Here is a 27184-nt window from a genome sequence, read left to right as displayed (position 1 = left end):
GTGTTGGCGGGCGCCTGTAGTCCCAGCTACTCGGGAGGCTGAGGCAGGAGAATGGCGTGAACCCGGGAGGCGGAGCTTGCAGTGAGCCGAGATCGCGCCACTGCACTCCAGCCTGGGGCACAGAGCAAGACTCCGTCTCAAAAAAAAAAAAAAAAAAGACATAGAGATCAATAGAATAGAATAAAGTCCAAAAATAGACGCACATGGATATGTATCTATATCTATATAGTTAGTTGGTTTTCAATGAAGGTGTCAAGGTAATTTAATGGGCAAAAAAAAAGAAACTTGTCAGCAAATGGTGCTCAAGCAATTGGATATTGATATGGGAAATAGTGAATCTTGATTCTTACTTCACATACACAAAAATTAATTCAAAATGTATCACTAAGATAAAAATAAAACATTCTACAATTCTGGAGGAAAACAGGAGAAGATCTTAGTTACAGTGGGTTAGGCAAATTACCATTAAAGCTAAGTATCCAAAATATATTAAGAACTCATAAAAATTAGACAGAAAAAAACAGCTCAATAGAAATGGGTAAAAGCTTTAGCAGGCACTTCACAAGAGTGTATGTCAAAATAGTTAATAAACATATTTTTAAAAACTTCTAAAAGACATTAATATTTAATAAAATGCATATTCAAAGTACAATAAAAGATAATTATGCCCATACCAGATAGATAAAACTTAGAAGGGTGACAATGATTGATTAACTGAAAGAGGGAAAGGAAGCATAAAATCTACTATACAGCTCTAGGCGTTTAAATTGGGACAGCATTTTAGAAAACAGTTTGGCATCACCTACCAAAGTTGAAGATGCACATATTTCTGGGCTCATACCCTAGAGAAATGTGTGAGCATGTGCACTCACAGGCAGGAAGAAAACATCGTGATGGCACTATTCATAACAATATCAAATAGGGAACAACCCAATGTCAACCAAGAGTAGAATAAATAAGAAAACAAAAGTGTTGTATATTTATACAATGATATGCTAAAGGCAATCATGAATAAGCAAAAATTACACAATGATGGTTGAAAGGAGACAGGCAAAAAAATGACATACTGTATGCTTCCATTTATATGCAATTCAAAAACTGGAAAACTTAACTATATCTGTTAATATAGATGCCTCTATATAAATGGTTAAAAAATAAAATAAAAAGCAAGAAAGTAATTATGTTAAATGTCAGCAGCGTGTTTACTTCCAGTGATGAAAGTGTAGAGGGTTATTAAATAAGGCAATGTGGGGTCTTTAGAAGGTTTGGTAATGTCATTTTTCTTGAATTTGGCATTGGTTGTATGAGTGCTCAGCTTGTAATTATTTGCCCTGTACAGCTAAAGTTTATGACCTTTCTGAATGGGCTGATTATATTTCACCTAAAATGAAGGATTTTTTATTTTTGTTCTTCTTAAAGACAAAATGTGGCTTGGGGGTTAGGAGGAACTGTCAACAATATTAAACCAGAGCTTTATTCAACAGCCTACTGTAAGACAATGACTTGGAGTTATTCTGTATTGCCTTGTGTAAACTCTACCATCTAACATTCCTGTTGGGGCTTGGAGCAGAGCAAGAACAAAATTCCCTCAGTATTCTGCTAGCTGCAATTTGATGAAACTAATCAAATATATTTCCCTTTAAGATGTGAAAACAGGTAGGCCTACTTTTCATCTGGGCAGTCCCTCTTAGCAAAAGAGTTTTAATTTATTCCTCAGTTCTTTTCAACTTTAAAAAAATATATGTTTGAAACACCCTATGTACTTTTCGTTGAAATGCTATGCAAAAATAATTATATACAATTGTTGAGTTATATACAATAAAATTTCAGGACTTTGACCTTCCTCATAAGATGGCTGTCAAACTTCAAATACATATCAAAATCACGACTATATCTTAGAGATCCAATCTCTCTGACCTCATTTGCAGACATTTCCCCTTGACCACCATTTTCCTTTCTGTTATTTTGTATTTCTTTAGCACTGGCGATTTCTTCCAACTGGAACAATCTATCCCTGATATACTCATGGCTCCCTCTTCTATTCATTCATGTCTTTGAGCCAAAAGTCACTTCAAAGAGTCTTTCTAAATAATTTTCTTTAAATGTAGCCCACGCATTACTATCATTTGTCCTATGTGTGTGGGAGGTGTGTGGGGGTCGGGGGGTGGGGGTGATATGTAATTCCCTTAAGACTATAGACTCTATAAGAGCAAGGACTTTGTTTGGTCATCGTTATCCCTATCTGCAGTGCATAGAAGACTGGCTGGCACGTGATAGACAATTAGGAAACATTTGTGAATAAATTAATTGCTATGAGTACACTCAGCTGAATACATGCTCTCTTACTTTTTACAGATGATGAAACTGAAGCTAAGAGAGTTTAGGTAATTTCTTCAGTCATACAAGCTGGAAGGGGTAAAAATGAGTTTAAAACCAATAAAAGAGAATTATTTGTTGTACCGAATCCAAAACACACATTTCAAGCAACACTGAATTCAGTGATGGAAAAGCCTAATAATTCTAATAATTCAATAGGAATGAAAAGGAACACTCACTTGATGTAGTTAACAGATGAGGTTAAAGACATGAAATGCAAACAAAAGCAATGTGGGCTTAACCATGAAACGTGTGCTTTATTGGGAAGAAGCAAAAGAATAAACACACTTGCTCTCGGGATAGGAACCACCATCTACATCACAGACAGCAAAGTGAGATTAGGCGATGATCCGGCTGCTCATCTTCCAACAACATATCGGTTTTCAGAACTAAGCCTTTTCTCTGTCAACTCTCAAGCCAGGCAAAGATTAGGGAAGATGCAGCCTCCCACTACAGCTGAAGGGAAGATGATGGAGTGCTGGGACTAAGAAGAGCCACTGGATCTTGTTGTTTCATGGTCCCGATGAATTCTAGTGATGTTACTTGCTCTTAGGTGGATACTTCTGCTGGCAGGGTGGGTACGGTTGCACAGGAGGGCATTTATCCTGGCATGGTGGAGGTGGGCAATGCTCAGGTGGACAAGGAGGAGGCAGGTAAGGCTCAGGGCACTTCGGGGGTGGACATGGCTCTGGGCACTTTGGCGTGGGGCACACAGGAGGTGGCTGGCAGGGCTGCTTGCACTGCTGCTGCTGGTAAGACATCTCTCCTCAGTCTCAGGGAATCTGAAAGATACACAAGCAACAGTGCTCATAAGAGAGACAGTCATGTTGGTGGAGCAATTAGCTAGGATATCAAATCTCCAGTATCTAAGGATCAACTTTGATCCTTAATACAGCCTTTATGACTTTGGGTAGCTTCTTCACACTTCACTTTTAGGACCTCTTACCCTCAGTTCTTCAGTCTTTGTGGCTGTTCTCTCATTCTACCATTTTCTGAAAATAAAATTGCCTATGAGACAGCAACAAGTGTTGTCTGAATACAAACACTATCTGAAGAAGAAAAACTCAGATATTGAAATTCTAGCCAATACCAAACAAATCTGTACTCATCTTCCATGAGGCCCTAGTTACCAGTTTTAATGAGCTGGCTGTGGTGCTGAGCCATGAGTTTTTGAAGAGAATTGCAAAAACTTGCGCCCATCACCCAAGGAGATTGCACTCCAAGAGAGATGTATTTGGAACAGATGTGAAGCAGGGGACAGAACAGCATCTTGTGTCTCTCACTCTCCTTCAGTTTAAGATTCTGTATATTTGACTCCAGGTTCCTCATCACCTTCATGTTTATCTACCAAATACCAGCTAAAATTTACCTTCAAGACCTCATTATCTTCTTTTTCCTATCCATGAGGATAAATTGGTTAAAACAAATAGGCATTTATGTCCCCAGGTTAAACCCTAACACCATCCAAGTGCAAGAAAGGCTTCTAAGATTTGTACTCACCAGAGTCTCCAAGATCTACAACTGAATGGCAAGAAGATAGCATCAGTGTGGTGGAGAGTCCTTTTATAAGGGGCAGGCAGCCCTACACAGGGAACAGCCCAGGACTAGCATGCTGTGCTTATTTCCCAACCAAAATACCACCTGCATGTAATCCATGCTGGTATCACAAAATTCCTAGTCCATGATCCTCCCCAGCAGGATAAGTGCACAGTGATTCACTTGGGACATTATCTCAGTTTCCTCATGCCAGTGGCAATTGTAGAATGTGACAAATTGTCTGACAACTGTGGTGCTTTCCTATAATTAGAGATGGTGCATCTCCTACTTCCCAGCTTCCAGAGTATCCTGTATGTAAAACTACTCCCATTCAATTTCACATGCCCAATATCCAGCTGTGTTCTCTTTAGTAGAGACCAGTATGTGCTGATCCTGCAGCCTGGCTATATCCTAACCCTCAACTGCAGTTTTTCTTTACAATTAACTTCCCCTTTTATCATGGCCTATTAATCCTTAGGCTTTTCGTGACAATTAATTGACTTGAACAGGGTGACAAAATCATATATCAGCTTCCTAGATGCTGATAGCCCCAACCTGGGTGTGTTCTGACATGGTATTAATGAGCTTAAACAAGGCAACATCATCTCTCAGTTTTCTAGGCCATTAGAGTCATGTTGGGGCCCTCCTTAAAGGTTCACATTTGCAGATTTACCCACTAACCTCATCTCTACGGCCCTTGTAACTATAAGTGACTTGTGGTCTACTAGAAACCCAAATCTTCCAACAACATATCAGTTTTCAGAACTAAGCCTTTTCTCTGTCAACTCTCAAGCCAGGCAGAGGTTAGGGAAGATGCAGCCTCCCACCACAGCTGAAGGGAAGATGATGGAGTGCTGGGACTAAGAAGAGCCACTGGATCTTATTGTTTCATGGTCCTGATGAATTCTAGTGATGTTACTTGCTGTTAGGTGGATACTTCTGCTGGCAGGGTGGGTATGGTTGCACAAAAGGGCATTTATCCTGGCATGGTGGAGGTGAGTCTTCTCCCATTTTCTTCCAAACTGACTTAATGTATGTGCTGCATCCATTTTGAAGCTTTTCCACTCATACTCTTTAAATATTGTGTGTTACTTTCTCCTACATGTTAATTCAATTTACTCCTTCACAATTTCTCTCTTTTGAAGTGACATGTAGTAGGATTTCAGGCTTTCTTTGCACATTCAAGGAATGAAGTTCTGTAAAGCTATTTATCCTGCCATTTACTTCACAGATATTTTTACCTAAATAAGTAAAATATAGCTGGCACAGATCCCACGGATAATTTCTTAGTATAGCTTATTTAGCCATATTAACACTTCAGCTAGTATTACTCACTGTCCCAACCTGGAGAAAACTTGAGTACCTCGGTTATGCATACATCTACAGCCACCACTACTGTGTGGCATTAAATATTTCCTAACCTCCTTGAAACACAGTTTACACAGCTGTAAAACAGAAATAAAACGTATACCTACCACAAAAGTCTCCTACAAAAACTCAAAGAGTGGCCTAAAATTATGCACATTACATAGTGGGTCTTCTAAGAAATATAAACTCTAAAATGTACAAGAAATAAGAACTAATCACAACTAACCAATAATTTCAAACATGTCAAAAAAAGATAATAAAGAATGGCATTGTTTAGAGTAAGGCCTATCTAGTGAAGATCCTTTCCCTGCATCCCCCATTCTTCTAGCTGTAGACACTACTAATTAGACTGCATGGGTACCATAGCATCTGCAGGGTCGGCACCTTGTTTTCCTGAGAAAGCCCCTCTCACTATCTGAGGGAAGATTTCATGCCTTGTGCTCTTTACGCAGAAGAATACTGTGTTGTACCTGCAATGTTTCAAACTTGATTGGGTTGGTACAGTAGAGAAACAAAAAGTACTGAGGACCTAACATGGGAATTTGAAGAGGTAGGAACATCTTTGAGTTTAGCCCTACTATTAAATTCTTTCTCAGCATCTCAGAGGAACAACATGAGGCTAGTTATCCCTCCTGAGTACTCTGAAACCAAACAATTTAGTCATCTAAGTTACTATCAGGAAACTGACACACTTCAGGGATGCCAGAAGGAACAGGGATGCTCCCGGGATGGGTGAGGCACTTTCACAGCGTTCTTTCTCATGTTGAAATCCTAGGAACCATAGCTGATGCATGCTGAAGAATTAGCTAAGGATTACGTGACTTAAAACAGTTCTATTAACACAATTTTAGACCTACTTTTCTTTGCCTCATGTATTACTAATAGATTCCAAAGTTATTTTTACCAATAAATTATTTGGTTTATCATTTATGCTTGATAAACTGAAGGAGGATTGGTCTTTTAAAGAAAAGAATGCTTAATGAGGTTTGCCAGCTTCACAAAGAAGGATAATTTTTTTATAGAGAGAGAAAATAACTAAAGGACAGATGATCCTCATTTTTCACAAATAATGGGGCACTTGAAGCACTCTGTGCAAATTAAACATCTGAAACTCACATAGTATCTACATGAGGATTTGCTAGAATTTACTTATAAACTAGTAACCGTGGTTATCTTAGGAGAAAAGTTAAGTATCTAGGGGATAGGAGTGGGGGAGAGACTAACTTTTCACTGCATGACTATTTTCTTCTCTTTTGAATTTTGGTATCATGTATATTTTTTGCTTATTCAAAATGTTTAAATATTCAAATGTTCAAAGATATTTTAAAATTGAAATAAATAAATCTGTGAGTAAATACTATGTTAGCAAATTGGCATGGTATAAACACAATGATTGACTTAAGTCCTAATTAGGTGTGTAACTTTGAGCAATTTTCTTAACATTTCTGCAATTTTCAGTTTCTTCATTGAGAAATGGTAATAATAATACTTCTCTGGTGGACATTTTTGTAAGGCACAAATAAAATAAATTAAATAGTAAGCCTAGTAAAACAACCGTGGAAAGCTGGGAATTATGAGGTTGAATTACCTGGTCCCAAAGTTCCTGATTTGCCTAAAGATTTTGAAAAGAAGGACAAAGCTATTTTATGGGAGTCCCAGAAATGAAGAAATGAAGGAAGGTAAAGAGGGTAGAAGACAAGGGAGTGGAAAGAAGAGGAAAGGGGAAAGAGAGAGATGATGACATTTCCCAAGGGCCATTTGATTTTACTTGATTTAACATTTATAGCCTAGTTCTTTAAGCTCCCGATAAAATTATTTCTATTTTAATAAATAAAGATATGCTGCTACTACATAATATGCCTTTAAGTTTCTGAGAATATAGAATTTAAAAATAATAGAATTAGAAATGAACAGAGATGGCAAGAGTGAGCGTCCTTGCTTTGCTCCTGATCTTAGAGGAAAAGCTTTTAATTTTTCACCCTGGAATATATTAGCTGTGGGTTTCTCATATATGGCCTTTATTATGTTGAGATACATTTCTTCTATACCTAATTCGTTGAGTGTTTTAATCATGAAAATGTGTTGTATTTTGTGGAAAGCGTTATCTGCCTCTATTTAGATTATCATACAATTTGTATCCTCTATTCTGTTTATGTAGTGTATCACATTTATTGATTTGCCTACATTGAATCATCTTTTTTTTTTTTTAGGAAAGAAGGAAATTTATTGAACCATCCATCCTTGCATCTCAGGGATAAATCTCACTTGGTCATGCTGCATTATTCTTTTAATGGACTACTAGGTATGCTAGTATTTTCTTGAATATTGTTGCTTCTATATTCATCAGGGATGTTGGCCTGTAATTTTTTTATAATGTTCTTATCTGGCTTTGGTATCAGGGTAATGCCATCCTCATACAATGAATTTGGAAGTGGTCTCTCCTCAGTTTTTGGAAAAGTTTAATAATAATTTATTAATATGTTAGTTCTTTAAATGTTTGGTAGAGTTTACTACTGTAGCCATGTGGTCCTGGATTTTTCTTTGATCGTAGTATTTATATTGCTGATTTAATCTCCTTACTCATTATTGATCTGTCCAGATTTTCTATTTCTTCATGATTCAGTCTCAGTAGGTTGCATGTTTCTAGTAATTTATCAATTTCTTCTAGGTTATCCAATTTATCGCTATATAGTTGTTCATAAGCAGTCTCTTAGGATCTTTTTTATATCCATGGCATCAGTTTTCATGTCTCCTCTTTCGTATTTGATTTTATTAATTTGAATCTTCTCTCCTTTTTTCTTTATTAGTCTAGCTAGAGGTTTGTCAAATGAGTCATCTACAACCGCTGTCTCTTCTGTCCCACATCTCACTAACACCTCAACCCATGGCAGTCTGGATTTAGCCCACCATCTACTGAAATTATTCCAAGCTTTTTGTCAGATAAACTGAGTCATTCTCCGTTTTTATCTTCCTAGACTTCTCTGCTACATGTCACAGTGCCAATCATTCCATCTTTCTCTAAAGTCTCTACTTATTGGTTTTCATAATATCCACTTAATATTCTCCTACTCCTGTGCTTAATCTTTCTCCTCCTTGATCTGAACCTCTTCTTCTAAATGCCAAATGGAGTCCTCTGGTGCTCATTCCATGGATCTTATCATCCTATGCATTCTCTAGTTACATTATCAATGATTCCTATGGTTTCAGTCATCACAAATCTACTAATTCACTCATCTACATTTGCACTCCAGAACTCACTTCAAACTTAAATATCCCCTTGCCCTCTAGATATCTCTCTCCAAATATCCTCAAGTACCAACAAACTGATCATCTTTCCCACAAACCACTTGAAACTCCTGTACACCAATAATCACCCAACTACTTGAGTTACCTTGACATTTTCCCCTCTACTACATGCTACTTATCTAAACTCCTCATCCTGACAGTTCAACAGCCTAAGTATCTCTGGAATCCATCTCTCTCCTTCTATGCTGACTGCCATGCCCTAGTTCAGGGCCTCCTCATCTCTTGCTCGATTATTACCATAGCTTCCTAATATAGCTCTCTTTCTCGATCTTGTTTGATTTAAATCCATCTTTCCATTGCCATAAGAGTGATACATTAAAAAGTAAAATCTGACTACATCACTTGCATGCTTAAAATACTTTAACTTACAAGAGTAAGTTCTAGGTCCATTACATAGCCCTTCCTTAAACTCTAGCCTCATTCCTTATTACTCCACTTTTTGAACTGTGTGCTGTCATGTATCAAACTCTGTAATTTTGCTCACATACCAGTTTTTTCTATCCTCAGTGAATTTATTTACTAACCTATAATATGCCATATTGTTATTGTTTTACCGGGTTAATGTCTACACAATTCTCTAAAAGCCATCACTTCAATGAAAAGCCTTCCTGGATCCCTCCTATTAGAGCAGGTGGCCCTACCTAAGAGTCCCATAAAACACTCTGAGCTTTGCATTAAGTGTTTAGTGCAACCCATCTGCATTAAGCGGATTTCCCACCCATATGCTTTTCCCTTGAGCTTGCAAGCACTTTGAGTAGTCAGACTGCAACTTCACCTTCTACACTCAGGACATGATCCAATAACTGAAACACAGTACGTGCTAAATAAATAGTTGTTAAAAAAATAATGATTTTAGTTTCTAAATTTTGTTGTCTTACATGAGTGTCACAACAATCTTGTGAGTTCTGGGGGAAAGAATATGCTATTACTGTGACTAGAAAAAAATAACTTAATATTCTACTGAATTACTATGTGATTTCATGATTTTCCAGACATCATCTTTCCACTACATTAGCCCTGCCAAAATCCACACACCTACCTATAGCAATTGGAATTACAGATAATAGAGCCTTGACTATTTAGATTTGGGGCTCCTATATTTGGATACTCCATGACAATTTGTCTCAATGCATGTGATTGCTGAATAACTTTGTAAACACCATGTATCTTGCCAATGGATTACAAAAGGAATTGTCTAAAGAATTTTAAGATGCTGACATTGCAGAGTTTCTTTAGTTCATGTCTCCTGTGACAGAGGTAGTAGAATATTAAATATTATTTTTATAACATTTGGTAAGAGCAGTACATTTAAATACATGCTGTTTTCTCTATCCTCCCTCACCCTCACCATTCACTGCCCACTGCTGATTGGTAGAGAAGTTTGTTTTGTTGTATTGAACCAGATAATGGATAAAGAAGAAGATTAAAATAATACCAGAAAGCCTAGACAAAGTCATACTAAAAAGGACAGAAAAGGCAAAAGAGAAGGTAAGGGCAGCTACCATGCAAAAATGAGTACAAATTTGGGGAGAGAGGTAAAGAGGATTTTAAGTTATTTTGTGGCAATATAATTCTAGTTTGCCATTTGTTAAGTAAACATCAGTATTTAAATTGATTTTCAATTGTGTTTCCTTTTTAGAACTCAGACTAATATTTCCTCTGAATGTCACCCTGTGCATAAGGTCAGAACAAGATTGTTTGGCTTTATTCAAAATGTAGAGATCTCCTCAATTTACAGGGTAAACCACATGGTAAATTGAGGAGCTGGGGCTTACTGCCACTGCCCAGCATCACCCAAGAATATCACACCACTTTCTACTGAATGCATAGTACTTTGGCACCATCATAAAATCAAAAATATTGTAAGGAAAACTAGCATAAGTTGGGGATTATCTGCATTTTGTGAATTATTGCTCAGCTTTTAGAACTTAAGGTACAAGTTTCATATATATCTTTTTTAGATTACATGTAGAATAATCATTAATTTTGTTAAGTGTGATGATCATCTTGTGGCTATTTTAAGACATCTGTTAAAAACACATACTGATAAATGTACAGGTGAAATGATATGGTATTTGGAACTGTAAAATAGTTCAGTGATAAAAAGAACAAACTGTGTGGGAGAGTAGATGAAGTCAAGAATAACAAATTGTTGATAATTTTTGAAGCTAGGTGATAGGTCCAAGGGAGATTATAATACTCTTTTTTATTGCTTTTATTGAGGTATAATTGATATACAAAAACTCATGCACATTTAATGTGCACATCTGGATGAATCTAGACATATGCATATACCCATGATATCATCACCACAATCAAGATACTAAGCATATCCATCACCTCTAAAAATTTCCCTATGGGTTTTTTGTTGTGTTGTTATGGGTTGGTTTGTTTTTGTTTGGTTTGGTTTGGGTTTAGGTAAGAACACTTAATGTGAAATCTATCCTCTTATATTTTAAAGTGCATGATACCATTAGTCCATTCTCACACTGCTTACAAGGATACTACCTGGGACTGGGTAATTAATAAAACAGGTTTAATTGACTCACAGTTCCCCATGGCTGGAGGGGGGCCACACTTACAATCATGGCAGAGGGTGAAGAGGAAGCAAGGCATGTCTTACATGGTGGCAGGAGACAGAGAGGGGGCTGGGGGGGGCTGCCAAACACTTTTAAACAATCAGATCTCATGAGAACTCACTCATTATCACAAGAACAGCATGGGGGAAGCCGCCCCCATGATCCAATTACCTCCCAACAGGTCCCTCCCTCAACATGTGGGATTGTAATTTGAGATGAGATTTGGGTGGGTACACAGAGATAAACCATATTATTCTGCCCCTGGACCCTCCCAAATCTCATATCCTTTTCACATTTCAAAAACAATCACACCTTCCCAACAGTCCCCCAAAGTCTTAACTCATTTCAGCATTAACTCAAAAGTCCAAGTCCAAAGTCTCATCTGAGACAAGGCAAATTTCTTTCACCTATGAGCCTGTAAAATCAAAAACAAGTTAGTTACTTCCAAGACACAATGGGGGTACAGTCGTTTGGTAAATGTTCCCATTCCAAATGGGAGAAATTGGCCAAAACAAAGGAGCCACAGGCCCCATGCAAGTCTGAAACCTAGCTGGACAGTCATTAAATCTTAAAGCTTCAAAATCCCCTTTTGACTCCATGTCTCACACCCAAGGCATGCTGATGCAAGGGGTGAGCTTCCATGGTCTTTGGAAGCTCCACCTCTGTGGCTCTGCACAGTACAGCCCCTGCAGCTGCTTTCTTGAGCTGGCATTGGGTGCCTGCAGCTTTTCTAGGTGCACGGTGCAAACTGTCAGTGGATCTACCTTTCTGAGGTCTGAAGGACAGTGGCCCTCTTCTTACAGCTCCACTAGGCAGTGCCCCAGTTGGGACACTGTGTGGGGGCTCCAACCCCACTTTTCCATTCTGCATTGCCCTAGAAGAGGTTCTCCATGAGGGCTCCATCCCTGCGGCAGACTTCTGCCTGGACACTCAGGCATTTCCATACATACTCTGAAATCTAGGCAGAGGTTATCAAAGCTTGACTCTTGTCTTCTGCATGCCCGCAGACCCAACACCATATGGAAGCTGCCAAGGCTTCAGACTTGCACCCTTTGCAGGAAGCCATGGTCAGGGCTGTACTTTGGCCTGTTTTAGCCATGGCTCAATCTGAATGGCTGGGACACAGCGTACCAAGTCCCAAGGCTGCACTGAGCAGTGGGGCCCTGGGCCTGGCCCACGAAACAATTTTTCCCTTCTAGGCCTCTGGGCCTATGATGGGAGGGGCTGCCACGAAGATCTCTGAAATACTCTGGAGACATTTATCCATTGTCTTGGTGATTAACATTCCTTTCCTGGTTACTTATGCAAATTTCTGCAGCTGTCTTGAATTTCTTCCCAGAAACAGGATTTTCCTTTTCTACCTCATGGTCAGGCTGCAAATTTTCCAAACTGTTATGTTCTGCTTCTCCTTTGAACCTAAGTTTGAATTTCAAATCATATCTTTCTGAATGTATGTGATGGTATGCTTTCAGAAACAACCAGGTCACCTCTCGAATTCTTTGCTGCTCAGAAATCTCTTCTGCCAAATACCCTAAATTATCTCTTTCAAGTTCAGAGCACCACACATCTCCAGGGCAGAGGTAAAATGTCACCATTCTCTTTGCTAAAGCATAGCAGCAGTGACCTTTACTCCAGTTCCCAATAAATTCTTCACCTCCAACTGAGAACAACTCAGCCTGAACTTCATTGTCCATATCACTATCAGCATTTTGGTTAAAACCATTCAGCAAGTCTCTAGGAAGTTCCAAATTTTCCCACATCTTCCTGTCTTCTTCTGAGCCCTCCAAACTGTTACAATATCTGCCCATTACCCACTTCCAAGGTCACTTTCACATTTTTAGTTATCTGTATAGCAGTACCCATTCTGTTGGTACCAATTCTCTGTATTAGTTTGTTCTCACACTGCTATAAAGATACTACCTGAAACTGAGTAAAAAGAAAGCAGGTTTAATTGACTCACAGTTTTGCATGGCTGGGGAGACCTCAGGAAACTTACAATCATGGCAGAAGGCAAAGGGGAAGCAAGGCGTGTCTTACATAGTGGCAGGAGAGACAGAGAGGTTGGGGGCAACTGCCAAACACTTTTAGGTCATTAGATCTCATAAGAACTCGCACACTATCACAAGAACAGCATGGGGGAAATTGCCTCCATGATCCAATCACCTCCCAGCAGGTCCCTCCCTTGAAATGTGGCAATTACAGTTTGAAATGAGATTTGGGTGGGTACACAGAGCCAAACCATATCAACCATATTGTTAACCATAGGTATTATATTGCACAGCAGGTCTCTAGAATTTATCTTATATAACTGAAACTTTATACCCACTGAAAAACAAATTTTCTATTTCCTTCTACCCCAGACCCTGGCAACTACCATTCTTTTCTCTGCTTCCATAGGTCTGGATATTTTAGAAACTTCACATAGTAGAATCATGCAGTATTTTTCCTTCTACATGACTGGCTTATTTCACTTAGCATAATATCATCAAGGATCAAACATGTTTTTGCAAATGACAGGGTTTCCTTCTTTCTAAGGTTCAATAATATTACATTATATATATAAGCCACAATTTTTCAATTCATTCATCTGCTCATAGACATTTAGATTGTTTCCATATCTTGGCTATTGTGAATAATGCTGCAATGAATATGAGAATGCAGCTATCTCTTAGAGATCTTGATTTCCATTATTTTAGATATATCCCCATAAATGGAATTACTGAATTATTTTTAATTTTTTGAGGAAACTGCATACTGTTTTCCACAGTAGCTGCACCATTCTTCATTCACGCCAAGAGTGTGTAAGTGTTCCAATTTCTCCACATCCTCATCAACACTTGTTATCCCTTGTTTTTTGGGAAGTCAGGAAGCAACAGGTGCTGGAGAGGATGTGGAGAAATAGGAACACTTTTACACTGTTGGTGGGACTGTAAACTAGTTCAACCATTGTGGAAGTCAGTGTGGCAATTCCTCAGGGATCTAGAAATAGAAATACCATTTGACCCAGCCATCCCATTACTGGGTATATACCCAAAGGATTATAAAACATGCTGCTATAAAGGCACATGCACACATGTGTTTATTGCGGCACTATTCACAATAGCAAAGACTTGGAACCAACCCAAATGTCCAACAATGATAGACTCGATTAAGAAAATGTGGCACATACACACCATGGAATACTATGCAGCCATAAAAAATGATGAGTCCAGGGACATGGATGAAGCTAGAAACCATCATTCTCAGCAAACTATCGCAAGGACAAAAAACCAAACACTGCATGTTCTCACTGACAGGTGGGAATTGAACAATGAGAACACATGGACACAGGAAGGGGAACATCACACACCCGGGCCTGTTGTGGGGTCGGGGGAGGGGGGAGGGATAGCTTTAGGAAATATGCCTAATGTTAAATGACGAGTTAATGGGTGCAGCACACCAACATGGCACATGTATACATATGTAACAAACCTGCACGTTGTGCACACGTACCCTAAAACTTAAAGTATAATAAATAATAATAATAATATTCATCCTAACACATATGAAGTCACATCTCATTGTGGTTTTTGCTCTTCATTTTCCTGGTGATTAGTGATATTGAGCATTTTTTCATATACATGTTGGCCATTTGTATTTCTTCATTGGAGAAATGTCTATTCAGGTACTTTGCCCAGTTTTTAATTAGGTTATTTGTTTTCTTGCCTTTGAGTTGTTTGAGTTCCTTGTATATTTTGGATATCAATCCCCTATCACATGTATGGTTTGCAAATATTTTCTCTCATTCTGTACGATGACTTTTCACTCTGTTGATTCTTTCAATTGCTGTCAAGAGGTTTTTAGTTTGATGCAGCCCCACTTGTCTACTTTTTTATTTCATTTCCTGTGGTTTTCATGTAAGTTTCATCCATAATTTGCATTAAATCATTACCCTAGGACTCACCTAGGAGACCCAGTCTGCCATTAGCTGGTCTGTTGGAACTCTGGAGCAAAGAAATGAGAATGACCACATATAAACTGTGAGTAATCTTAGAAATCAGGTGGACAGAAATGACAAAGACTACTCTAGAATTAGAAATATAACCTCAGGTAATATGCAGACTTTGAGAATCTTCACATCAAAAAGAAAATAGGTTTCAAATAATGGTAATTGACTTTTCTAAATTGACAATGTCTAAAATCTCCTTCATAAAATTAGAAGACAGAAAACTGCATTTCAACAGTCTCCATGATACCAATAGGGGGTTTTTGGTGGTGGTGGTGGTGGTGGTGGTTTAACTTTTATTTTAAGTTCAAGGGTACATGTGCAGGTTTGTTATATAGGTAAACTTGTGTCATGGGGGTTTGTTGTACAGATTATTTCATCACCCAGATATTAAGCCTAGTACCCATTAGTTATTTTTTCTGATCCTCTCTCTCCTCCCCACCTCCTCCCTCTGATAGGCCCCAGTGTGTGTTGTCCACCTCTATGTGTCCATGTGTTCTCATCATTTAGCTCTCACTTATAAATGAGAACATGTGGTATTTGGTTTTCTGTTCCTGCATTACTCTGCTAAGGATAATGGCCCACAGCTCCATCCATGTTCCGGCAAAGCACATGACCTCATTCTGTTTTATGGCTGCATAATATTCCACGGTGAATACCAGTGGTTTTCAGGAATGCATGTCCTCTGTTGAATGGAGCAGGGAGCTACCTAGAGTAACCCAAACACTCTGCCCTTCTGCTGTGCCTGAGCCAGGACATCCTGGAGGCTCCATTACTGTTATGGGTCCCACCATTAAACAGCAAGTTAGTGTGTCAGGGCTGGGGAAACAGACAGAATCACAGTTAAATTAGCCCACTGAAATGGTGCAGGCCCAAGACCCTGGCATTAGAATTGCTTGGTAACCAGAGAGAAAGTGAGGGGCCACAGGGTCCTAAAGCAGGACACATCATGGACTGGGAACCTCAAACTCCATGGCCTGACCACCTCAGACTTCTAGCCCATATCAGATGTTATGTCTTCCAGGAATCCTCTCCCAACTACAGCCAATCTGTGCATCTTTATCATTGCACTTGCCAACATATTTTAATTTTCTATGTGTCTTTATATTTTATACAAGATAGTATGAGCCCCTTAGGGCAGAGATAGTGCCTTACTCAATCTTGGGTCCCCAGTGCCTATGACAGGGCATGGTACATAATTGGGGTCAAACAAATATTATCAAACAAGTAAATAAACATTAGTTCTAATGCCTAAAATGACAATAAAGAATCTTCTCTCATGATTAGCAGGTCCAGTGATAATAATGGTAGAAACAAAACTGGCTTTTAACCATCCATTCAATCAATAGTTTTACTACATAGCAGACACCATTAAAAATGCACAAGATGAAGATTTGAGCTGTTCATGACCCTAATCTTGAAGAATATACAGTGTATTGTGACAGACAAGACTTGCTTCCAGATGATCACAACACAGAAAAAGTGGCACTGGAAAGGAAGCATTATTTTTAGAACTGTGCCTGGATTGAGTGTGATTTTGTGTGCACATGTGATTGACAAAAATGGAGCTGAGGGGTCAGCAGACAAATTATCTCATGGGTGAGGTTATGTTTCATAAAATAAAATATGGTTGTCTACACATTCCAAAAAGAAGGCCATCTTGCCAAAGGCACATGATTTTCTAAACGTCTTATCTTTCCACTATATTAGCCCTGCCAAACATCACACGCCTACCTATAGCAATTGGAATTATAGGTGATAGAGACTTGACTATTTATATTTGGGGCTCCTACATTTGGGGACACATAAAAAGGTAAGAGGTCTTCAAAATATTAGCTGGGGAGCAGTGTATACCAATTCCAAAGCAAGTTTCAAAGCAGGAGAGGTGTCCCATCCTCTTTTTGGAGACTAAAATGCAGCCCTCAATCCTCTTAACCTTGTCATTCTGTTCTCAGCTCAGTCTTTCCTACTCACTTTGTCCCTCTGACTGTTCTCCTCCTTTCCCAAGTCTTCACCCCATCCATGTACCTTCTGTGCACTGCATCTGTGTCTCAGCCCTGTTGGGAGGCCATAGGAATGATATTCCTAAACAGCCAGTTAACATTTCAACCTAGATTATCACAGCTCTTGAGCACAGTGTATCCAAAACAAAACCCATCCCATTCTTCATAACCTTGCTGCTCTTCTGGAGGACCAAAACTCTATATCAACATCACCTATTCTGTCTTCCAAAGTCTAAGATTTTGAGTCATCTAAAATACCCTCATATTTCGCAATCCTCACCAAATGGTATCAATACCATTTCATACTAATATATAGTAATATCAATAATAGCAATACAATTAGAAAGAGAACTTTCTAATCTCACTAACAGAGTTAGTTCAATCTTTTATATAATTTATCTTATACGGAGTTATGAAATATTTTCGTTCTCAACTGCGTTTTTCAAGTAACAGGTTTTACCAGATTTTAAAATAACAGAAAATGTTATTTGGTAAACAAAACTTAATGGACAAAATCATTCACAACCCAAAGAACAATGATGGAGATTATTTAAGTGCCCTTGGGCATGGAGAGGCACAGGTCTCTAACTGACTGACAGGCTGGCTCAGCAATGAATGGCAGGACCATGAGGCAAGGAAGAGAGGTACAAGAAAGGTGAAAAGTGGGTGTGCCTGGAAGTTTTGTCCACCAGCAACTATCCCTGGAGAAAGTCATTTAGTCCAGAATCTCTAATCCAATGCTGATGGGTGGGCAGAAGCTCAAAAGAGTAGTCTGAAGAGGGGAGGGGAGAAGGAAGTAAGTGGCTCTGTTATTTTAAAATAATTTGAGTACCAAATACAGTCATCCCTCAATATCCATGGGAGATTGGTTCCAGGACCCTCCCATAGATACCAAAATCCACAGATGCTCAAGTCCCTTATATAAAATCGGATAGTGTTTGTATATAACCTGTATACATCCTCTGGTATAATTTAAATCATCTTTAGATTACTTATAATACCTAATACGATTCCTAAACATCACTTCATTGTGTGTGGTGGGTTCAACATAGAACTCTGCACACTGCAAATTCAAGTTTTGCTTTTTGCAAATTTGTGGAATTTGTTTTCTGAATACATTTGACCCACAGTTGGTTGAATCCACAAATGTGGAACCCACAGACATGGAGTACCGGCTGTATGTTTAAGGAGCCTATAAACTCCCCTCAGGCTAAAGATGGAAAGTAGCAGGATAACAGGATAACTTCTACACACTTCTCTCTTCTCCCTACACACTTCTCACCTCTCCCTGGTGCAAACTTTTGGGAAATTATTTTTGTTTCCATCCATCAAGTTGATCAAAGATAAAAGTAACTTAGGTCCTCTGAGAAAAGGAGCAACTAGAAGAGGATAATGAATGAGATGGTTCTACCTGGCAGGAGATAGACTCCCATTGAGTCTGAAAATCAGATCCAGAACATTTGCGCCCAGGTAGCTTTCAAGGTAGGATTTAGAAAGCAAACATGGATGGATGGATGGAGGGATGGATGGATGGATGGATGGATGGATGGATGGATGGATGGATGAGTTGATTGATCAAAATATAGGTGATTCTAAATATTGATAGATATTGAATAAATTAAATAGGATATTCTAAGTTAAAAAAAGTCAAAGAGAATTCATTGATTCAAGCACAGAGGAAGCCTACTACAGAGCATAAAACTGAACCCAGAGTAGATAACTGACTTCACAACAACTTTCCCACAGCTAGATTATGACAGACAGAACTTCCCAGGTTCCAGAACTTGAATCCTTTCTCTGCCCTCTCTGACTTCATTTTCCTAATTTATAATGTAAGTCTGGTTCCTCAGAGGCATCAAATAGAGACTCAGGGACCATTGTTCTAACACAAAACTGCAAGACGACGAGGCTGGGATACAAATCTACTGTTATGTTATCTCCTCTCCCAGAACTCCTTTGGTCCAGAGTTTAAGAGAGCATATATAAAATGGCTTGAGAACACAGCATGTATTCTGGTGGGGAAGTGGCAGAAATAATGAAAAGTCTAAGACACAATAATATCTAATAGAATCCTGGAAGTGTGGCTTTGGAGGGAAATCAGAGTTCCACAGGTGATAAGCAACGCCTTATTTCAGTCCTTCTGGTGTGTCAGTGATAGTGTATAAAACCTTCTTTGAAGATGAAAAACTAAACTCTTACTTTGGGGGCCTCTGTGACTGTGAGGCACAGGATTCATGGCACCACCAGTAGCAGTGACAGCGTTGGGGTCAACTCAGAAGTGTCTTTCTTGTACTGTGTTGGAATCAGGCTGAACCTCTGACTGTAAACTCCAGGCGCCAATTCTGCTTTCTATTCAAGGCTCAGCTGTTTGGATGGTGCAGCTAATGCTCTTACTCACCCAACCCTTCTCTTTCCCATAAGCCATCCCTAGTGCCTCACATGACACAATTCTTAGCTCCTTCTCTGCCCAGTCTCTTTCCTTGTACCTATATACTGGGTGGGTTGATAGGGCAGGTCCAGAGAATCATTCCTAATCTGTGTCTGGGCAGAGATTTTCCATGGACAGTCTCAGGGAGAACTGGCTTTCTGCCCTGCCTTGTACCAGGGAGGCTTCTGCACTTGTAGTTTTAGTTCTGGTTATAGTAGAGGGGAACGAAAGGTTTTTAGTCATTGAGGATGAAGAAGATTTGAGTGTTTATGAGCCTCTCCTACATGGGTATTTAACTTAGTCACTTGGGCTTTTGTTGTTTGAGAAAGAACCCCATGTGAAAATCTGGTTTCTACAAACCTTTTTGTTGTTGTTGTTATTGTTCTCTTGGTCCCAAGGAACAATATTAGCAGCAACAAAAAAATTACTACCCATTCTTCTCTCTTCCTTGATACCTAAGCTCTGACGCTGCACCCTCAAATAAGCTGAATTGGGCTTCTGGACAGCAGAGGACCACCCAACCAGGTAGAAGCAACACATTTCACAGTCTCCAGACCATAGGGATGAAGATCTCCAAGAATAGATAGTCATTTCATTCATCACTCATTCCCATATTAGCCCACATTATTAAGATCTGGAAGACCAAAGATGGATTTTGAATCTAAGAAAAGAACGGTCCTACTCAAAACTCTCTTGGGACAACTGATACCATCCACACAAAGACAGAAAATATCTTGATGTGCTTGGCACTTTAGGAAGTTGAGTATCACAGAATGTGAGGCAGTTAAAGAACTGTAAAAATCCACTTGATCTCTTCAGAAAAGTGTTTAGGAAAAAAAAATCCACTTGAAAATTTACAAAGGTCTATAAAGGGAACATAAGTTGGAATGGAGAAGAGGGGCCGAGATCCAGAACCATGGCATAATCAGAATGGACCCAGATGCAATCTAATTTGATTCCACCATCACCATCACAGAGGGCTCAAAATATATATGAGATATTTGGATCCTAATAACCTTGGCATGCCATACTGCAGTTAATGATGTGAAGAGATAAACAAGGGACCCTTTGTTTTGGAAAGAAGAAAAAAATCTCTGGCCAGGTGTGGTGGCTCATGCCTGTAATCCCAGCATTTTGGGAGGCCAAGGTGGGTGGATCACCTGAGGTCAAGAGTTTGCAACCAGCCTGACCAACATGGAGAAATCCCGTCTCTACTAAAAATACAAAATTAGCCAGGCATGGTGGAGCATGCCTGTAATTCCAGCTACTCGGGAGGCTGAAGCAGGAGAATCTCTTGAACCTGGGAGGCAGAGGCTGTGGTAAGCTAAGATCACTCCATTGCACTCCAGTCTGGGCAACAAGATAGAAACTCTGTCTCAAAAAAACAAAAAAAAAGAAAAAGAAAAAGAAATATCTAAACTAGGTAAATTTGGCAATTACAGTAAGTTATTTTGTTATGTTTACTGTATTGGTACCATATAAATTTGTTTTACATCTGTTTAATGATTAGAGATTAGGAAGGTGGAACTTAACTATTACTCTGCTAGATGCTGGATGTGCAATGGAGGATAACTCAGAAAATATTTATGTCCTCTGACCTTATCTTCTTATGGAAGATATAAGCCAAAATATGTAAACTTACAAGTAAATAATTTTAAATGATAATAAAGGTTTTTAGATCTTATCTGTTTCATTGTCATTTGGACCAAAAGTCATGTTTGCCCTCCACCACAATAATATAGTAATGTTTTTAAGAAGATTCAACAAAAAATACATTTTATTTAATCGTGTAATACTTGCTAATAATATGGCAATTATCTTAATACATTAGCCTAATATTTGCTACACCATGTCTTATAAAATATTAGAACCTGAGTATAAATGGTTCCATGATCCCATGAGCAGGAGAAATGCCATATTCTAAATCACCTTCTTGGTGCTCTGAGTAGTGTCTCAGTCAAAGAAGAATCTGTTTTACTTTAACATCTCAAGAATAATATTACTAGGAGAGAAGAATGCTTTATATAACATAGTTATCAACATCTACCAAAAGGAATAGACTCTTCCACCAACTGTTGAAGCACCATTAGTTCTGGAAACATTCAGTTCCATAGAAGAGCCTCCTAGACCAAAGGCTCAATGCAATGCCCATAGCTTTATCTATTTTCAACAAGCAGTCTGGGAATTGGTCTCTCAAAGCTCCACTTCAGTTGTGTCTTGATAGAACTTTCACTGTATCTTACATCACATAGAAGTCCATCAGGAGCTCAACACAGCACAGAGCTTCAGTTTTACAGCAAGAAAGACATGGATGTGAATGCCACAGAAATTGATTTCCCTCACAATCTCACTAATTCCGTACCTATATGTTGATATTTATAACAATCTGGTTTTGACTGTAATTATTTTTATCATAATAGCAGAATCATAATAGTTGCCAATTATTAAGTGCTTATTATCTGCTTGGGACACTATTAGATACCATTTTATATCATCTAAAATTCTTAAATTTCAAAGAAATTTTGAAGGAATTACATAAGCATATGAATGATCCTATGGAAAGGCACTGATACATTCTTAGAGCTATTGAAGAGAACATAAAAGTATGCTAAAATATCCCCAGCAATGAAAAATCCAAATAAGTACCAAACGAAATCAGATAAAACCTGGGAAGGAAGATGCAGATTTGGACAACAGGGAATTCTTGTTCAATGTGCAATTTGAATCAGAAGAGCATAGGCTATGAGAGCACCCTATCTGGATGCCAATCCCAACTGTCATCTTGACTGTGTACTCGTGTGTGTGTGTGTGTGTGTGGGCGTGTGTGTGTGTGTGTGTGTAAGATATAAAATTTGGCATGTTAGATCATCAAATAAATCAGCCTTGAGAAACAAAAATAAAATCCTAAGCCTCCCAACTGACTAAGTGGACCTGCTCTTGGCCAAGGGGGCCCCAGAGAAACCTTAAAACTGAGTTCCCAGCATTACAGAATGAGAGGTTGGAAGTGCCTTGTTATACTCCCTCCCTCACTAACCACCTTTAGGCTTTCTTCCCTCAGGGTTAAACAGAAACCAGCCCTTTTGAAAGACTTGCTCTCCGATGATTTCAGCAAACCTTGTGACTACTCCTCCCTTTTGCCTTTGAACACAACAGTGGACGGACGTTCCTTCCTGATAAAAGGCCACCTACCAGCGGGGGGCGCGGTGGCTCATGCCAGTAATCCCAGCACTTTGAGAGGCTGAGGCGGGTGGATCACGAGGTCAGGAGATCCAGATCATCTTGGCCAACATGGTGAAACCCTGTCTCTACTAAAAATACAAAAAAATTAGTTGGGCATGGTGGCACACACCTGTAGTCCCAGCCACTCAGGAGGCTGAGGCAAGAGAATCGCTTGAACCCGGGAGGCAGAGGTTGCAGTGTGCTGAGACCATACCACTGCACTCCAGCCTGGCAACAGAGCCAGACTCCATCTCAAAAAAAAAAAAAAAAGCCACCAACCACAAAGTGGTTCTGGCCAGTCAACAGAGGATGCACAGTGGTGACTTTCATGTCCTCCACTTCACCTTTTAATGTCAGAAGGCTGAAAACTTCAGCCTTCCATCATGTTAACACTGCCAATTTTTGAACATGGGATCCAGGGGCATGAAGCTCAATTGTGTACGTGCACGTTTCTCCTTTCACAAATATTCATGACTCCTCCTATAGCTTATTCAACATGTATATTCAGCCATGCCATTCAGCATAAATTCCTGCCTTATTCTTCTCCCCCTCCAAATATCTGTATTTCTGGCTTCTGGCTGGAGGCTGTGCTTCCAAGTCTGTCAGAACGGCTGCCTTGCAGACTGAACCCCTTTATGAGAAAGAAAGCTCTCCTTTCCAAATATATGAATCTCATCATTCTCATCATTCTTCAGTTGACAGTCTTACAGTTTATATTAACTAATGTAACTAATTAATTTATTTAGATATGATTTTAAGTTACAAAGTGTAATGGAATTTGGTTAGGTTTCTAAACAGTATTGAAATGCTTAAGAAAACATAAGAATCAAAATATGTATAAATTTTCTTCAAGTATGTATTTGGAATTGTATTAGTCAGTGGGAGACTTAAAGTACTCTAAAATTGAGGATATCAACTTTGTAACCTCAGTTTAAGTTGTTTAAGAGAGTTTAACCAAAGTTGTTAGCTGGATCAATTATTACTCCAAAGCCCCTTGAAAAAATTACACAAATTTCTAGAATTTTAATCAAATTAATAACATTAGTTATCTAACTTATGGCTCACAAAAAGCAGTATAATTGGTAACTCTAATAAAGTAAATATAAATTTTGTAAACCAAAGTGTGACTTAAATCATCTTTGTGATACACAAAAGCCAACTTCAAGGACACAAAAACAGCATATGGCAATGAAAAATGAACAGAAAACAAAAGCTTTATGAGTTGCAAAGAGTAGGTAGAAAAGGTAGACCTGGGTTTAGGAATCAACTCCAGAAGACTACTGGGCAACAGGACAAGAGAGACGAAAGGAGGGAAGAAGAAAAGGTGGAAGAAGGGCTTGATAGAGAGATAAGAGAGGTACACCATGGCTTCAAAAGAAAATACTTTTGATTTTAAAAATTAACCAGCATATGGTAAATCAGCTCATGATCCCACAGACCCACCTACCAGGCCCCTCACTTGCTTTTCTCCCACTCAAAGGTCCTACCTCCCTGCACCTCCCCATGGCTGCCCACCACCCTCTGAGAGCCACCTCTGCATATGGTGATTCAGGCCAGGACCCCACAAATCCACCTAAATAAACCAGCACTGTCTGGTCAGTGACTCAGAGAGGTGGTCAACAAGTGAAGAAGAACAGGGTATCATGGGCAACTGACATAGAAATTCTCAAAGGCCTAGAAGATCCAGGATCCACAGTCAGCTCATTCCACCCAATTTGGCCTTGGCAGTGACATCAGATGGGAGGGTCAATCCTCCCTCTCTTCATGGAAGAGTACTTTGCTTGGCAAGGCTGTTCTTGTCACTAATCCTTATTTGTTCACACCTGCCTTAAATGCCAGTATGACTGAAATGTTGAAACTCTCTCATCTTCATTGGTTTAGCCTTAATTTCCCCAGGCAATTAGTTTCTCTGAATATGAGCAGGTAAACACCCTTCCTTCCTCCACCCTTTTCCCGGCCATCCTGGGCGTACTTGAAACACAGGTGTGTCTTACCACACACAAACACTAAAACTCAAAAAGAGAGTAAATAACAATTACAGCTACTATTGAGCTAATAGATTGCATATAAACATTCAAGATTCCCAGACTACAGGAGTCTTTACACCCACTCGCCTCCCCAGGAATTCTCCCCTCTATTCATTCATCAGGTTGACATTTGAGAATTTGGGTTATATGGACTTGTGTGATCACACCATATAGCCTTTCAGTACCTGAATCTCCACTGCACATGCCACCACTTTTCCTCCACCCAGCCTACAACCACTCACCACTATGGGCATTTCTTTAGCAGATAATTGCTTACTTTTTCCACTGGCTAGAGCCTGGGTATCATGCACCAAAATGCTGCAAGTTGACTGGAAACCCTGTGTATTCATCTCTGGTGAACAGCCAACTCTCAACTTCATGGCTGCCAACAGATGATGGTGCCATCTCCCTGGCACAGATAGTGAAGTCTCTTTTTTTACCCACGTATGGTTCCATAAGCACAGTTTTCCTTACCAAATAATACGACAAAGCAAACACATTAACCAGTGAAATTAGTGGATGTCTAACATTACCCAAGGAACACAATTCCCCTCTTGAGCTCTGCCCAATGCTTCTGCCCGCCCCTCCCATGCCCCCTGAATCCCCGGCCCTGCACTCCAGCTATCAGTATCTATGTCTGTCCTTTGGCCATGTAATAAGGACTTGTTCAGACCTTCTTCTTTGGTTTACCAATTTCCTTTTACTCTCAACTTTAATCCTCTGTTGAAATTGGAGTGACCTACAGCTTCAGGTATCCAGCATCCTCCTGAATACATGAGACAAATGACAGTCAAGCCATGTCCCATGAGAGGACCAGGAATTGGCTTTCACTCTACTTCACTTCTCACCTTCCAGGGTCTATCAACACTCCCTGACTGACAAAATTATTCTTAAATTATAACTCTCATGCTCAGAAGACCAGGTCTACTTCTCTGGACTGTCCCATTTAGTTTTTTCTAATGGAACTTTTTATCTATAAATTCCACAGAGTTCTTTCCTGGTGGCACCTATCACAATACTTGGTCTGGTCTCATGGGGTTGACTTTTGCTGTAGCATTACAACATAAGTTCAAGTCTTCTACCACTAGCCTACCACCTACCAGTCCTCGCACACATCCTTCCCCCACTCAAGGGTCCTGTCCCCCACACACCTCGTTGCACTTCTCCCTTGGCTGCCCACACAGAGAACCCAGAGGTACTGTGGGAAAGGGGTTCTGTGTCCTCTTTCTCCCAGGCTGCCCTTCCTCAGGAGATGGAAAACTTGCTGGTCACTCAATACCTGCAAAACTGGAGTTTTCTGTACAAAAAAAGAGTTAGACACATCACATTAGTAACTGGAATGAGGCACCCAAAAAACAGAAAACTGGGGCAAACCCTTTTGTTTTCCAAAAGTTTGACTGTGCTTGGGATCAAAGGTACAAGATTACTTTTTATGCCACCTTAATCGTATGAAGCAGGAAGTTGAAGAAGAGACAGCGACCGGGATTATCCCTGAAAGGAGGGAAGAGTTCCCTTAGAGCTTGGGCTAGCCCTCATCTGGGCTGGAAGAAGATTGTGTGGTTGGACTGACAGTGACCACTTTTTTCAAGGTGGGGTTTTAAAGAATTAGGATAGTTAAGTGCATAAATAGACAGACAGGCAGGCAAACATAATATAATTGTAGAATTAACTTTGGAACTCTTACAAGTCTTCAATATTAGAGATGAAGAAATAAAGTCATGGAGATTCCAAGGAACTTCGCTCAGACTGCACAGCTGGTTAATGTCAGTAAAGCTAGCATCCACATGTTCACATCCTATCTCATGTTCTTTCTACAATCCCAAGAGGCCTTATTTCACATAAATTGAAGTCAAATCCCAGCTATTCAGAAACCACAAAGAACAGTCTTCAAATGAGGACACAAACCTGAGAATTTGAGTGAAGGCCTTGGGACACAACATGACTAACACTTCCGGAACCCCAAGGCTTGTGTTATTCGATTACTCCCTGGCTCCTCTTTCAGAGCCTGTGGTTTGGACAATAAGAAAGAGTGAGGTTGTCCCACAGAGAGAGGGAAATAACTAGAGAGAAATAAATACGGAGGTTGTCCTACAGAGAGAGAGAAATAAATAGAGGGAAATGATGGAGGCTCTAAAGGGAAGTCAAACAGAAAAAAAATCTCAGATAAGAATAGGAATCACGGGATAAGAAGCATATATTGAATGGAAATCTGCTCTAAAATACCTCCTGATGGTCTTTCTGCCTCTGCTTGAAGTCTGTCCACAATAGAGTGCTCTGTACAAGGGAGGCAACCAGATTTATTGTTAATGAAATTACTTAGAAACTATTTCCTTGGTTGGACTGAAATGTGCTTCCCA

At 39.4% G+C, this 27184-nt stretch overlaps 1 protein-coding gene across 3 annotated transcripts; it reads right to left on the bottom strand.

Moving 5' to 3' along the window:
• Positions 1 to 2613: 2613 nt before the first annotated feature.
• Positions 2614 to 27137, bottom strand: SPRR2G (small proline rich protein 2G). Of its 3 annotated transcripts, none has more exons than XM_058439822.1 (4): positions 27051 to 27137; positions 25979 to 26124; positions 17826 to 17925; positions 2614 to 3158 (listed from the first exon to the last, which is right to left on the bottom strand). In XM_058439822.1, exon 4 carries the CDS (start codon positions 3135 to 3137, stop codon positions 2916 to 2918), a length of 222 nt encoding a protein of 73 aa, XP_058295805.1. In that variant the 5' UTR covers positions 3138 to 3158; positions 17826 to 17925; positions 25979 to 26124; positions 27051 to 27137; the 3' UTR covers positions 2614 to 2915. The 3 variants fall into 3 exon arrangements, with proteins under 3 accessions (XP_058295805.1, XP_058295804.1, XP_058295803.1); XM_058439821.1 differs by lacking the exons at positions 25979 to 26124; positions 27051 to 27137 and adding exons at positions 15109 to 15148; positions 22619 to 22714; XM_058439820.1 differs by lacking the exons at positions 25979 to 26124; positions 27051 to 27137 and adding an exon at positions 21511 to 21639.
• Between the last annotated feature and the right edge of the window lie 47 nt (positions 27138 to 27184).

This window comes from Hylobates moloch, unplaced genomic scaffold (assembly GCF_009828535.3).
Source record: "Hylobates moloch isolate HMO894 unplaced genomic scaffold, HMol_V3 SCAFFOLD_5, whole genome shotgun sequence".
Classification (NCBI taxonomy): Eukaryota; Metazoa; Chordata; class Mammalia; order Primates; family Hylobatidae; genus Hylobates; species Hylobates moloch.
The sequence above is the reverse complement of the archived record's forward strand: the minus strand, read 5'-3'. Positions and strand labels throughout refer to the sequence as shown.

Coding starts and splice junctions, on each gene's coding strand:
- SPRR2G (XM_058439822.1), bottom strand. CDS start 3,137: ATGTCTTACCAGCAGCAGCAGTGCAAGCAGCCCTGCCAGCCACCTCCT.